Source organism: Colossoma macropomum, unplaced genomic scaffold (genome assembly GCF_904425465.1).
Source record: "Colossoma macropomum unplaced genomic scaffold, Colossoma_macropomum, whole genome shotgun sequence".
In the NCBI taxonomy this organism is placed as follows: Eukaryota; Metazoa; Chordata; class Actinopteri; order Characiformes; family Serrasalmidae; genus Colossoma; species Colossoma macropomum.
The window spans coordinates 28,938,424-28,953,970 of NW_023494805.1; the positions used below are offsets into that span (position 1 = coordinate 28,938,424).

At 39.5% G+C, this 15,547-nt stretch overlaps 1 protein-coding gene across 5 annotated transcripts in view; it reads left to right on the forward strand.

Annotated features, from left to right (window-relative positions):
• The window catches only part of si:dkey-172j4.3 (diacylglycerol kinase eta), a 106,767-nt gene that overhangs the window by 78,826 nt on the left and 12,394 nt on the right, over nucleotides 1-15,547 (forward strand). For all 5 annotated transcript variants that reach the window (XM_036596112.1, XM_036596110.1, XM_036596109.1 and 2 more), the window contains 15 exons: nucleotides 1,048-1,154; nucleotides 1,269-1,394; nucleotides 3,014-3,116; nucleotides 3,939-4,098; nucleotides 4,377-4,485; nucleotides 4,600-4,739; nucleotides 6,419-6,503; nucleotides 6,645-6,730; nucleotides 9,406-9,505; nucleotides 12,120-12,345; nucleotides 12,655-12,753; nucleotides 13,139-13,232; nucleotides 13,519-13,626; nucleotides 14,088-14,184; nucleotides 15,388-15,495. In XM_036596112.1, coding sequence (XP_036452005.1) covers nucleotides 1,048-1,154; nucleotides 1,269-1,394; nucleotides 3,014-3,116; nucleotides 3,939-4,098; nucleotides 4,377-4,485; nucleotides 4,600-4,739; nucleotides 6,419-6,503; nucleotides 6,645-6,730; nucleotides 9,406-9,505; nucleotides 12,120-12,345; nucleotides 12,655-12,753; nucleotides 13,139-13,232; nucleotides 13,519-13,626; nucleotides 14,088-14,184; nucleotides 15,388-15,495 — 1,748 coding nt within the window. The remainder of the gene's footprint in view (nucleotides 1-1,047; nucleotides 1,155-1,268; nucleotides 1,395-3,013; nucleotides 3,117-3,938; nucleotides 4,099-4,376; nucleotides 4,486-4,599; nucleotides 4,740-6,418; nucleotides 6,504-6,644; nucleotides 6,731-9,405; nucleotides 9,506-12,119; nucleotides 12,346-12,654; nucleotides 12,754-13,138; nucleotides 13,233-13,518; nucleotides 13,627-14,087; nucleotides 14,185-15,387; nucleotides 15,496-15,547) is intronic.

Consider the following 15,547-nt stretch of genomic DNA (forward strand, 5'->3'; position numbering starts at 1 on the left):
CGCCAGGATATCAAGGCAAAGGCTTAGTTGATTGTGCCACTGGAGAGCCCAGTATGAATCCTGCTCTGATTAACTACATCACAACTGGGGAATTTCAGCATCATCATGGTTAAAATAACAAAAAACTATGCATCCACATGTCCCCTTAGCATGAAAATGACATGTTGTAATACAAAAAAATAAAACAAAAACAAAACTGCAATGAATTCTGGGTAGCTCTGCTCCCAGTGCTACAGTATTTATATTGTTTAAGTCATCATTATGAGTTTTTGCTGTTTATCTACATGAAAGAAACCTGACAGTTCTCAGTTCTCATCTATCAGTAAAGCACTTTTCAATTAAAACTGTTGGAGTATAAAATTAAAAGGCCTATTGATAGACTTGGACCGGGGTGATCCTGCTCCTGCTTGTTTGGAGTGAAAACCTGCAGCCACACCAGCCATATGTGGATAAGACTGGACATCCTGGACTAGAACATTTTTGGAATGTTGCTTTGACAATTGCTGTTTTTCTTCACTTAAACATGATGGAAATATTATACGCTTCTTTGGATACAACATCTGCATCATTTACATACATGAAACACATTCTAATATATCACAGTGTCATTTCATGATACTTAACGCAAATCTTATTTTTTTTTAAGGTAGAATCATATGGTGGCTTAAGTATGAGGATAATATGTGGTGGAGACTCTGTTGGTTCCCCCATTTTTTATTCTGGAACGTCTGTCTTCCTTCATCTGTTTCTGATTTTGAGATTGACCAAGTTAAAGTCGTTTCCTTGCCTCTATGATTTCTGTTTCTGTGTTGTCTTTTGCACATCGATCTCTTTTTCTATCTAACCTCTCTGTATTCCTCCATCATTCTCTCCCCATCATTTGCTCTCTATCAGCGTGTAACCCATCATTTTAAACTCTCAGACAGTCAGACATAATCAAGGAGAATTCTCCATTTGCTTGTTATAGCTGTGAATTGATGTGGCTGACAGATTGTAATCCTTCCCCATCTCTCTCTCTTTGTGTGTGTGTGTGTGTGTGTGTTACAGTGTGTAAATTTAAAGCTCATAAACGCTGTGCCGTCCGATCCACGAACAACTGTAAGTGGACCACTTTGGCATCCATAGGAAATGACATCATCGAGGATGAAGATGGGGTGAGTTTGTTTCATATTTGTTTTGTTTCCTTTTGTTATTGTGCAATATGAGCTCATTAGTGAATACGTTGCTTAACTATGTGTGTGTCTTAACTATGTTGTGCATGTGTGCAGGTGTCCATGCCTCATCAGTGGCTGGAGGGGAACCTCCCGGTCAGTGCGAAGTGTGTGGTGTGTGATCGGACCTGTGGCAGCGTGCGCAGACTGCAGGACTGGCGCTGTCTCTGGTGCAAAGCCATTGTAAGTGCTCAGGATTCAGCACCTTACACAGAGCAAAATAGTGAACACAAAAACTCTGTGAACTACACATTCAATTTGATGAACTCTTTCAGTGCTGCGTTATGGAACCTTTACATGAATCAAATTACCTCTATATTACTGTTTAAAAGTTTGAAATCACTGCTCATATTCATGATTGCTGATTAATGTATGGAGTCAATATAGAATGCTAATAGCTAAACACTAGAAGGTATTTTAGTACATTTTATGCAATATTTTAAGTTTTTGGGAACAGCAAAAAGTTATTAAATGATGAGTAATATCTTGTTATTGTATTTACTTTGTACTTATATGTAATTATATTTACATTATATCTGTGTCTAATATTATATGTAGAGTAGTTACTTGATACGGTTTCTGCCTGAGATTTCTTTTTAAACATTAGCTTTTCTAGATATTAACTTCATTCTTGATGTTATACAACTTTCAACAACAGCGATTCAAAACTTTTCAAAGATGTATAATTTCATGCAACTAGTTGCATGTTGTGAGTTGCATGCAACATAATTTGTTAACTTGTTAAGCCAGCTGCTTACAGAAACGTTAGCTTTGAGAAGCTCACTTGTTTGTCGTCATGGCCCAATCATTTGAAATTATTTCCTCTAACATGATCACTTGATGCATCCTTGGTGTTTAATTGGCTGTTTCACAAGCTGAGGCGGTTGCAGTTGAGTTTCGGCTGAGTTTCATAAGTTGCATGACACTTTACATTATGCAAATTAAGTTACCTTTGGTTTCATGTAGGTTTCAAGCAACTAAAGTTGCATGTACATTTCACTGTGTAAAGCCAGGATAGATACAGTATGTTTGTTGTGTAATCAGGGTTTTTAGGAGCAAATATTATTTATAGGCTAAAAAGGAAGTTCACTGACTTCTGCTGTTTTTGCTGGCCAGCTATGTTAACATCACAGCCTAGACCACTGCACTGTAGCATGGCTGAAGTTAACTGAAATATTCCCCTTCGTACTTGCTTATATTCCAACATTATGGCAAAAGCCCCACATTTGCCTCTAGCTAAATCAAGAAGGTCTATTGGTAAAATGTGTAGATCCAAATAAAACATGATTAGCCACCCAAAGTCTCTATATGATTAGATAAGATGGACGCTGCCTGAAGCTCTAGAACAGAGGTCACTAGCTGTTTCTGAAGATTTACTTTCCTGTAGAAACCACTGACTGACTCGAACACACCTGATACAAATAAGCAGATTGATGATCTGGATTAAACATGTTCAATCAGGGTTGGAAGTGAATTTTTCAGGGAGGCAGATATCCAGGAGCAGTGTTGTTGACCATTGATTTAAGCAAGATGAGATTACAAATAAGCCACTGTAAGTGTAGGTATACAAAAATGTGCTCTCTACAGTTTCTCATTAGGTTGAATGGTAGTTTTGCTGAAGTTCATTAAAGCTTGTCTAACCTAGCAACAGTAACTATGAAAGAATGCATTTGTAGGTGGAGCTTGAGGTCAGTTAAACAATTAGTCCTGAAAATATTCACTACAAAACATTAAGAAAATGTAGTTCATGTTTATCACAGTGTGGTGTGTGTGTGTGTGTGTGTGTGTGTGTGTGTGTGCAGGTGCACAGTAGCTGCAGGGAGCAGTTGGGGAAAACTTGTCCACTGGGTCAGTGTAAAGTGTCCATCATCCCTCCCACTGCTCTCAACAGCATTGACTCTGATGGTAAGGGTTGCCGAGGCAACCGCGTCAGCACCTCACGTGCTATCTAAGTGTCTCCAAGCAGATAAGAAATACCGAACGTGAATGCCATACATTCCAGCCACTAAAAGCAATACACTTTAATGGGAAGAAATATGAATAGACTCTGCTTCCTTTTCCTCTCATGCGTATGTTTTCTCGTATGTGACGTTGGACAATAACATTTACACTCAGATATTCATTCCTGAGCTATCTGACCAAACATACAGTGAAGTGACAAGACTGATTAGATTCCAGACGTGCCTGAAAGTAGTCCGTTATAGACACACAGCAAAAGAGTTCTGTAAACAATGGTCAGATTTTTGTGGGCCCAGTTCCTCTTCTGTGGCCTTTATGTAGTAAAATCATGTAGAATTGTGACATAACAATCTAAACCTTGACAAAACATCCACCATCCTTTTTTTACCGTTATTTTCACATTTGAGAATACCTTTTATATTGTGTGAACACTTTATGACCAAACCTAAAAAAAAGTATATTAATTTTTAAAAAGTGAACCTGAAAATTTTTTCTATGTAACTTATTTCTTTGTCACTTTTTTAATGTCTCTCTCTCTCACTCTGTGTTTCTCTCTCTGTGTCTTCTGTCTGTCTTTCTCTCTCTGTCGCTATCGCTCTCTTCTCTCTCTCTCTCCTCTCTCTCTCCTCTCTTTGTTGCTGTCTTTCCCTCTCTCTTCTCTCTTTCTCGCTCTTTCTTTGTCTGTCTGTCTTTCTGTCTCTCTCCCCTTTCTTTCTCTCTCTCTCTCTCTCTCTCTGTCCCTCTCTCTCTTACTCTCTATCTCTGCAGGTTTCTGGAAGGCTACTAGTCCGTCCTGTTCCAGTCCTCTGCTGGTGTTGGTGAACAGTAAGAGTGGAGATAATCAGGGAGTGAAATTTCTCCGCAAGTTCAAACAGCTACTCAACCCAGCGCAGGTCTTTGACCTCATGAACGGAGGACCGCAGCTGGGGTGAGACTGACATACACATTAGTTACATAGTAGTTACATAGTAACTACATAGTAGTTACTGAATAACAAGTCCTAATGCAGCATATTAGCTACTAACATAAATAAGAACTGACAGTGAAATTAACCAATCTTGTTTAGATGTACAGTTCACCACCGTATCCATATAATATATATCTATTATATATGTAGGAAAAGCTGAGTCTAATGTGTGTGTGTGTGTGTTTGTGTGTGTTTGTGTGTGTGTGTGTATGTGTGTGTTTGTGTGTGTGTGTGTGTAGACTGCGACTGTTCCAGAAGTTTGAGACGTTCCGTATCCTGGTGTGTGGGGGTGATGGCAGTGTGGGCTGGGTGCTGTCAGAACTGGATAAACTAGGACTGCACAAACAGGTCTGGAGTCACGCGTGAGATTAAGGAAACAGAGGATTGAGAAATAAATAAACAAGACTGAGCTGTGGATGAGAACTGCAAGCGTCTTTTTAACTGTGTTTGTGTGTGTTGCAGTGTCAGTTGGGCGTGTTGCCCCTCGGTACGGGTAATGACCTTGCGCGGGTGCTGGGCTGGGGTGGGCTGTGTGATGATGATGCTCAGCTGCTGCAGATCCTGGAGAAACTGGAGAGAGCTACCACCAAGATGCTGGACAGGTAAACAGAAACACTCACAGTTAAAGAAAGAAGCAGAATGAGTGTCTGAGGTTAGTCATTTTTGAGCTGGTGTTTCTGATCAGGATGTAAAAACGTGTACTTTGTGATTAGTGCTGAGTATTGAAATTCAATACTTTTTCGCCTACAGGCTGAAATATTTTAATACCACAGAGTATCAAAATATTCAGGGTCAATCAGTAACAGATTTCAAAACCTAAGTAGTCAGTTTCATCAGCAGCCAATAATCATGCTTGTTCCAAAATCTAGTTGAGTGATTGGCCATCTAGTTTACATTCTGCATTCTGTATTGAAAAAAAAATCAATTCAAAAATTCAAAAAAGATAGAGAGTACCCTCTGAATTACTTCAGTACTACTGTATATCTAAAAATGTTGTCATTCATACCCTATGACCAGAAGTATGTGGACACCTCAAAATTATGTGGACGTCACACCTATTTGAGCTTGTTGGACATCCTGTTCCAAAACCATGGGCATCAATATTGAGTTGTACCCAACCCACTCCCCCCAGGCCGCTCCTTTTGTGGCTATAACAGCCTTTACTTTTCTGGGAAACTTCTCATGAGATTTTGGAGTGTGTCTGTGGGAATTTGTGTCCAGTCAAAAGAGTGTTAGTGAGATCAGGTACTCATGTTAGACGAGAAGGCCTGACTTGCAATCAACATTCCAGTTCATCCCAAAGGTGTTCAGTGGAGTTGAGGTCAGGGCTCTGTGCAGGCCACTGGAGTTCCTCCACACCAAACTCATCAAACCATGTCTTTTTGGAGCTCACTTTGTACACAGGGGCCCAGTCTTGCTGGAAGAGGAAAAGGGTCTTTCCTAAACTGTTGCCACAAATTTGGAAGCATATAATTGTCTGTAATGTCTCTATATGCTGTAGCATTAACGTGACATCTTTGCTGGAACTGAGGGCCTGAGCCCAAACCATGAACAACAGCCACAGCCCATTATCCCTCCTCCACTAAACTTTACTGCTGGCTCTGACGCATGGCTATGTGCTTGATTTTATACACCTGTTATCAATGGATGTGGCTAAAACACCTAAACTCAATATTAGGAGGAGTGTCCACATACTTTTGACCATATGGTGTATGCTTTCTTATCAGCATTAGTGAGCCAATGTTTGCTCCAAAGTCAAAACTAATGATTGGTTGTGTAAATTATGTTATTAATTTCAGTGTTTCTTAATTCATATTTTAAAAGGTTTCAAAAAGTATTGTTTAAGAATCTGTATCAAAGTCTAAGTGTTGAATCAGTATTAAAAAAATACCCAGTCTTAACAATAGCCAGCCCTAAACTGCATACACCGATCTAAAGATGGCCAATCAACCAATCTTTTTTCTTCAGATTAGCTCACAAGATATCAACTACTTTTTTTGAAAATGAGAACTTCTTGATACTTTTTACTGTATTGTTGTTTATGTAAATTTATTCTACTGTGTTTTTCTTACTTTTTAAGTCATGTGCTCAGGTGCCTAAGACTTTGTGTGCTGTTATTATCCCCAAAAGCCTGAGATGTTATTTGTACCATCTGTATTTTACTGTGTAAATGGTTACGATCACATTTCTGTGTTCAAAATGTTTTTGAACCATTTAGTCATACCAAAGGAATCAATTTCTCACTCTTTATTCTCATGTGTATGTATTGTGTTGTGATTAGATGGAGTATAATGACATATGAAGTTCCCACAAAGAACACTCCTGCTATTGTTAAGGAGGATGATCCGCTAGATTCTCCACTCCAGGTACACTTCCTGTTCCTGAGGCTGCTCACATTAGCGTGTGGCTAGCTTTTAAAACCTGTTCCTTAGATTAAACATGAATTTCTTAAGTCAGTCCCATCTGGTTTAGCTTGGATGTGTTGTGTTATTCTGTCATTATTCCAGATTACTCACTATGCTGATTCTGTTGCCACCCATCTGACAAAAATCCTGGACTCAGACAAGCACAGTGATGTCATATCCTCTGCTAGGTGAGTATGGGAGTAAGCTCAGCGACATTACATCGTCTGTGTGTGTTTCACTCTGCTGGGTGCTGGTGTTTTAGTGAGTGGTGTGCTGGACTCTTAGCAGTGACTCCTTTTTAGGCATGTTTGGTCTCGTTTGACGGGAGTGTCACCAGCAGCTGTGACGTCTTTCAGATTTATTATGCAATTACAGACGTCTGTGGGATAATTTCTTAGTAATTGCTCAATTTTTGCTGAAACAAATTATATCAAAGAACGTTTTTTGGTATGATACTTCTTGCGCGATACCTGTTTTATTACATTGCAGGTGTGGACAGGTATTTACAGCTTTAGCAGTAATAAACTCACAAATGCTTGACTGGAGCTGTCCCAGCATGCATTGCTCTGAGGAGGTCTGGGTGACCATAAATAAGTATAAATAAGTAACACACCTCCAATACATGGCCTTTTAGCTAATGTCAGCCTGTTAAGCATTTAAGTTATTATTATTATTGTTATCTTTATCTCCATAATTAATTGCTGGTAAAAAAAGTAACAAAAACAAGTTTCTTTTTAGCTTCAAAGGATGAACAAGACTTATTCCTAAAATAAAATCCCAATTTCATCTTTAATTTCTTTACCAAATGCAAAATATGATGCTTAAATGTCAAAGAACTATATTATAGTACACCTAGATAATAGTATGACACCTTTTCAACCTCATTTTCCTTTAAAGTGGTGACAGACCGAAGGTTTGAATTTGTAAACAATACTGTTTTGGTTTTGTCAACATTTAAAACAAGTTTAAGACTATAAAATCTGTGTTGTACAGTATTGAAAGCATCTTGTGAGGTGCACAAAGCATGATTCTGAGTATGTGCTGAACATTATCATCAGCATAATAATGAAAATCTGCATTTGGCACACTATGAAAAAGACTGTTAATATATACAGTAAAAAGCAGAGGTCCCAGAATTGATCATTGAGGTACACCCTAGCATTGAAATTAAGTATAACCATCAGTGTCTCCCTATACTGTTGTTGTACTTGATTGATTTGTAAAGAACATTTTTGACCAAAGCCCAAACTTAATAGATGTCTTTTTTTGTTTGTACCACAAACTAGCATTTTGAGCACACCAACACCTGAAGAGGAGTATACTTTATACTTCAATCATCTTTCATTGTTATTGTGATTAAACAGCTCAGTAATAAGCATTAAGGCCGCTGCACACCACACATGCTGTGCCACGTTGTACAGCATCTAAAAATTCAAACTCATTGTTTTTAATGAAGGTACGTTTAATGAAGAGACATTTTGCCATTACTAAATTAAATTAAACCCAGAACCAGACCACGCAAAGCCTTAGTAAATCACATAAAGCCTGACATTTAAATCAAGAAAGACAGTCATTCTAAAATCTTTTAATAAACAGATGGGATGTGCATGGGTACTCGAGTATCCATTCGAGGTGGCAATATTCGAATATAGAAATCACTGTTTGGGCATTTGTTCCATTTCAGCACAGAAAGACAGTAAATATACAGACTAACAATTCAGTGAAACTCTAATGTTCTAACAGAACTGTAAAATGTAAGAGGTTTTGCTCATAATTGCAAGTAAGTATGTTATGCTATACATTGCTACCATGAAACACAAGTGCCTTAACGTGGGGGCGTTACCAAGAACGTGTTGTTAAGGACATGACTGAGAAGGCAGAGATAACTCAGTATTTATTGTTAAATAGACTAGGCTGATATCAGGTCCTAATGCAGTTAAAATATACTTCTCTGATCAACTAACCTGTTGACATCATCTACATCATCCAGTGTAGAGGGGAAATGACCACGTGTAGAAGACGACACCAGCAACTAGTGTTGTACTGGTTAGCTCATTAGCTCATCTGATGCCCCTTGGCTATGTTTGGATAATAAACCATGTTTTGAAATGTATACGTCCTCATGATGCTAATGTTGTTGTGCAAGACCAATGCAGTCACCTAAAAAAATAGCTTTACATTCATTTCAAATAAAAAATCAATTTTTTGCCTCTCTGCAGTAATCAGATATTCGTTCATGAACTCTTAAGGTTACTTGAACATAAAATTAGTCAGAATGTACGTACCTAAAACAAACTCATGTTAATGTTTCTCCTCAAAAACAGTAAGTATGTAAAGAGTAACTGAACGGAGAAGTTCATAAATCATGTAAATTTATTTTTTTGCGTGAAGTTTATACGAGTTGAGTGTAAATGCACTCCATGTAGTAGAGCTGTGCTGTACTGTATCTGCTACACAACTCTGCATGTCCAGTTTTATGATTTTAACTTCAACAATTCAACAGTGCATTCAACAATAAAGACAGTATGGAACTTCCTTTATATATTGATAGAAAACATGGTGGCACATGGAACACTCCAGTTCCTCATGCTGATCCATTTTACTACAATCAGCTATCCTGTGGTCAGATTTGACCAAGTCTGTGTAAATAACTGATGAGGTTTGGTAGCATTACATAATTAAATAATGCCTTGTCCTAAACTTTCAGGAATGGATATTTAATTGTTTCATTAAATATTACCTGTATTTTTCCACTTTTAACCCCTTAAACACTAAAGGACCTTAAATAGACACACACTTCAGTTCCTCATTGTCCCTCATCCTAATCTTTCTTACACCTCGCGCTCTCTCTCTCTCTCTGTAGGTTTCTGTGTGGGACAGTGAATGATTTTGTGGCTGAGGTTGGTAAAGCCTATGAGCGAGCCACAGAGAATAAGGAGGAGGCAGACACGATGGCTAAAAAGGTACAATTGTGTAAAGTGCGTGAGGGTGTGTGTGTGTGTCTGTGTGTGTGTGTGTGTGTGGGTTGCTTATAGAGGACTCGAGTGTGCATACACGTGTGTGTATGTGTGTAGGTTGTTTAAAGAGTGTGTGGTACGTATGCGTGTGGCATATTTGGAGTAAGGTTGTATAAGTGCTTGTGTAATAGGTATAGTGGGCATTAGTAGGCTGAAGCTCAATAGGCAGTATGATGCAGCCTACTGAGCACATTCAGATACTCTGTTTATTCCTCTATAATACCTGTACTTTGTAGTCTGTAATATTAAAACCACAGGCCAAGAAAGCTTTTTCTTTTTGATTAGAGGCCTGTTGTGTACATCCCTCTCAATACCATATACATCCAACCATAACCCTTTAGGCCAGTAACATACTTCACACCTACACATTTACTTTACAATCAAGCTACACAATCACAGTTTTGCACATTGTTGCATTCTAAAATACGCTGCGATGCAATTCATAATGCAATGCAAGTGCAAACTGCATTCTGAGCATTGCAGCAGGGGGCACTACAGTGGCAGCCTAGCCGGGGTCATGCCATCTTGTACCAACAGTGTTCTTTCCTCTGGTCAGCGAGTCTGACAAGTCTCTGTCAGAGCTGTTTGCATGGATAAACATATATATGATCTTCCCCTCATCATTCCATATAAATAAAACAAGCAGAACACCTCCTGTACTGCAGACATGTTTTGTCAGGGATGTGGGAAGTGAGGGTGATAAGGGGATTGCAGCATCCCTAGATTTCAGAATTGTTCAACCTCAACTGCTTAAAATTAAAAAAGGACTGAACATTAAATGGTTTGAGCCTAGTGCACAAGCAGATTTAGGGATCTGGGGTAACAGCGTACACAGCGTTGTATGATATTTCTGAGCCCTATTATATGTAATGCCAGAGAATGTGTAGTGAGGAGAACAGCCACTCAGTAATATCCTCTGGGTTTGTTAAACACCAAGGGCTGCTCCTGAGTCCAAAATGAATGTGCTGTTAATGAGATTCATGTGCAAAATAATAGTTTGTGAATGCTAAATCATTTTATATATATAAAATGCACTTATTTTCAGACGATAGAACAGCATAGAATATTACAATAATGCTGTCATATTCACATCAGCGGATCCAGTCCAAGTTTTGGGTGTTATTTTTTTGCACACTATATTTGTCTTTTTTTATTGATTATTTTTGCTCAGTAACTGACCTAACTGAAAAACTGAGTTATGTATCACAATATATCACAGAGTTAGAGTTGTAAGCTCAGGCCTTAATGGGTTAAAGCTTTTGCAGTAGGTCACATCTCACACAGTCTGTGTGGTCCTTATGACTCTGTAAACAACCATCTAATTCCTGAGAGGGATTATTGAGGGCGGTACTTGAATCCACTGCTGAAGTTGACATGGTAACCTTCTTCTCTCACATGTTGTGCTGTATAGAAAAGAAATACCAAGCCTGGCTCTTTCATAAACACAAATAGCTTTTTGAGAGTGCATCAGTGAAGGGAATGCATAACTGTGGTACACACTTACTGGTTGAACCCAGCTCTTGTCCATGAAACCCTCTCATCCTCCCCCATTAGTAAGGGTGGGCGATGTGGTCAAAATATGATATTATTTTTCACAATACACAGTATATATACACCGATCAGACATAACATTATGACCACCTCCTTGTTTCTACGCTCATTGTCCATTTTATCAGCTCCACTTACTATATAGGTGCACTTTGTAGTTCTACAATTACAGACTGTAGTCCATCTGTTTCTCTGAATACTTTGTTAGCCCCCTTTTACCCTGTTCTTCAGTGGTCAGGACCCCCATGGACCCTCACAGACCAGGTACTATTTGGGTGGTGGATCATTCTCAGCACTGCAGTAACACTGACGTGGTGGTGGTGTGTTAGTGTGCGTTGCACTGGTCTGAGTGAATCAGACACAGCAGTGCTACTGGAGTTTTTAAACACTGTGTCCACTCACTGTCCACTCTATTAGACACTCCTACCTTGTCAGTCCACCTTGTAGATGTAAAGTCAGAGACGAAAGCTCATCTGCTGCTACAGTTTGTGTTGGTCATCCTCTAGTCCTTCATCAGTGGTCACAGAACGCTGCCCACAGGACGCTGTTGGCTGGATATTTTTGGCTGGTGGACTATTCTCAGTCCAGCAGTGACACTGAGGTGTTTAAAAACTCCAGCAGCACTGCTGTGTCTGATCCACTCAGACCAGTGCAACACACACTAACACACCACCACCACATCAGTGTTACTGCAGTGCTGAGAATGATCCTACTAAATAAATAAATTAAGATAATGGCATAATGGGCTGACATACAGTAAGCTACTTGTTACTACGTGATATATGTTGTTACTGTGCACTGATTGTTGTTGTTTCCAGGCTCTCTATAATTGGTCTAAATCTGTTTTATGCTACGTGAAGTGGTTCAGTGTTCTATAAGTACTGGTGATACCAATGATATACTCAGAAAATCGTACTGTAATGTAATTTATCACAATAACGATAAAATATCATCATACTGCCCCCCCCTACCAGCTACATACCTTTTTTCTTACCCGTTTTGTCCTCTGCAGTGTGCAATGCTGAATGAAAAGCTGGACTCTTTGGTGCGGGCACTAAGTGAGGAGGCCGATGCTCAACTAGTGCCTGCCGGTTCCCAGTCGCCTGAGCAGGAGGGTGAGGGGAGCGGCTCGGACACTCCAGGGGTCCCCAGACCCTTCAGATCCAGAGAGCAGCTGATGCTGAGAGCAAACAGCCTGAAGAAAGCCCTCCGGCAGATCATAGAGCAAGCAGAGAAAGGTCAGAGAAAGCTCCGCTCACACTTAAAACAGGCCTGCATTATTTAAATGCATGACTAGCTTATTGATTGGGATTCTGAAGTGGAGCAGTTAGGATTATTCATTCAGCGCTGAACTGTGAATATATTAAGTTTATTGGGCAGAATTATTAAGATGGCCTGTATTACCAGTTCTCTTCATGTGCACTAGCATGTATAATGAATGAATGTATTAATTTAATCTTTAAAGTATCTTTAAAGTATCTTTAAAATGAATATATATTACAATAATGCTGATATTGATTCCTCCCTTTACCCCCCTGTCTCGTCAGTGGTGGATGAGCAGAACAGACACACACAGGTGCAGAGGATGTCTTCCTTGTCATCAATCAAAAGAGGCAGCAGCGAGGACCTCAAGGAGGCAGAGCCACGTGAGTGACAAACTACACTATGAACATGTTTAATGAGATTACATATATTTCTGAAAACATAATGTCTCTGAAACAGTAATATTATACAACATGGAAAAAAAACATTGAATACCTGTTGATCGAATTAAAATCAAAACTTCTATTCATCCATGTATCATGACATGTCCACTCAAAGCCATTTCATGATGCATGGATCACTAAGAACAGCAGCTATTCATATTTGCTGTTAAACAAATGAAGACTTTTTAACGACAGTGAGAATAATCTAAACAAATTCTGACTAGAAGTGTTCTTTTGAAAAACTGGTTAAAGTGGGTTCATAAGCATAAAGCCGTTTATATAAAGACATATTAGCATTTTTACAGATTTTCTCTGTCTTGTACAGGTCAAAGTGCAATCAGTCCCACCTCCACTGCCCCCATAGTGCTGGAGAAACCAGACAGCTGCAACAGCGCAATGCCTTTCACTGAGGAGTCTGTGTAAGAGCATACACACACGCAGTCGTTATGTGTGAGAGATTAGTGGTCTTACAGATGTTCAAAGTGGATAAGAGGAGATGAAACACGATGTTCTGCAACACAGATATAGCCCCCAGCTCAGCAGCAGGCCATAAAACTGTGTACTGAATCACACAGATTTATCCTATTCAGCTACACTATTCATATCCACAACATAAAACATTTAAATGTACATCTATCTGTCTGTCTGTCTTTTGTAATAACGATGTTAACCATTCTGTCTCTGTTTCTCTCTGCACACACACAGGCAGTGCACAGAGAAGTGTGTGATGAATAACTACTTTGGGATTGGCCTGGATGCCAAGATCTCTCTGGAGTTCAACAACAAGAGGGATGAACACCCTAAGAAGTGCAGGTGCAGTGGGATTATCTGCTAACTCAGCTGCACTCACACAACCCTGCCTGCTGCATGAGCTTTACAGCAGATTTTACATAACTATGTCATGCTCTTTCTGAGAGTATACAGTCTTACATGTGATTCTTTTGAATTCTAAGAGTTTGTGATCTTTGGTACTGACCAGTGCTTTAACATTCACATTGGGCTAACAGTGAGAAATTATTGGGCAGATTGTTGGTACCTTGGTACATAAACATCTGACCGATAAGTAGTGGTGTTGCTGCATGATCCAGTGGTCTGTACACCACTACGTGTGTGTTGCAGAGTTGATAGTAGTGTTCTGTGTGTAATACACAGTAAGTAATTGTGTGTTGTGCTTGTTTCCGGTATGAAAATATGTGATTTGAGTGTACTGTGTGGTGTGGTGTGTGTAATGTTGTGTACTGATAGTGTGATGTTGGTCTCTTTACTGTCTACAGCAGCCGCACGAAGAACATGATGTGGTACGGTGTACTGGGGACTAAAGAGCTGGTCCAGAAAACCTACAAGAACCTGGAGCAGAGAGTGCAACTAGAGGTGTGTTTCTGAGAGAGAAAGAGAAAGAGAGGTAGAGAGGCAGAGACAGAGAAAGAGCTCATTGGTCACTTTAATAGGTACATCTACCCTGTGTCTACACTATATTGCAGTTCTGCAATAAAAAAATTGTAGTTTATCTGTTTCTATGAATAATTTGTCAGGCCCCCCTACAACATTCATCAAACTGATATTGACTGATAAAATCATCAAATGCTGGAGTTTTTAAACACTGCATTTCTGTCCACTCACCATCTACTCTAGAACTTGTCGGTCCACCTCGTACAAGTCAGAGACAATAGCTTGTGTTTGTCATTCTCTAGTCCTTCGTCAGTGGTCAGTTTCTTGCTACAGGACCACTCTTAGCTGGATATTTTTGGTTGGTGGGCTGTTCTCAGTCCAGCAGTGACACTGGGGTGTTTAAAAACTCCAGCAGCACTGCTGTGTCTGATCCACTCGTACCAGCACAACACTAACACACCACCATGTCACTGCAGTGCTATGAATGATACACCACCCAAATAATACCTGCTCTGTGGTGGTCCTGTGGGGGCCCTGACCATTGTATGAATGATTAAAAGGAGGCTAACAGACTACAAAGTACACCTACAGTCACACACAAAAGTTTAGGCTCCCCTGGTCAAACCACATTTTGTTGTTTTTGGAAGTGAAAATAAGTTAACACGCCCTCCACAGAAAACACACTTATTTATGGCATTTTTCTGCTAATTGTAGTGCACAATTTATACTTTCCAAAAGTTCAAAATATTAAATGTGCCATAAGCTTTGCACTGGCCACATTTAATGTTTGTTTTATGTAAATTCAAAATATATATTTTGACCAGGGGCACCCAAACCTTTGCATGCAACTACATATGGTAAGTGGACCTGATAAAATGGACAATGAGTGTAGATACAAGGTGAATGTACCTGATAAAATGGCCAGTGAGTGTAAGTCTGGATATCCATGCAACCTTACTGAAGAATGAAGAAATGCATTATGGATAATTTACTCCACTTCCCAGATTAGACACCATGATCTGTTTATGTTTATCCATGATTGTTCATTTTGTTTTGTGGGAGTTGCTTGATTCTGCTCTCCTTGTTCACATAATTCTCCAGTTATTGTTCACGGCATAATGTCTCTTTCTCTTTCTTTCTCTCTCTCTCTCTCTCTCTCTCTCTCTCTCTCTCTCTCTCTCCCAGTGTGATGGAGTACCCATGTCATTGCCTAGTCTTCAGGGTCTGGCTGTGCTGAACATCCCCAGCTATGCAGGAGGCATCAACTTCTGGGGAGGAACCAAAGAGGATAATGTGAGTCTCTGGTCAAATTAAATGTTTTATTAATTTTCTAATTTAAAATAAC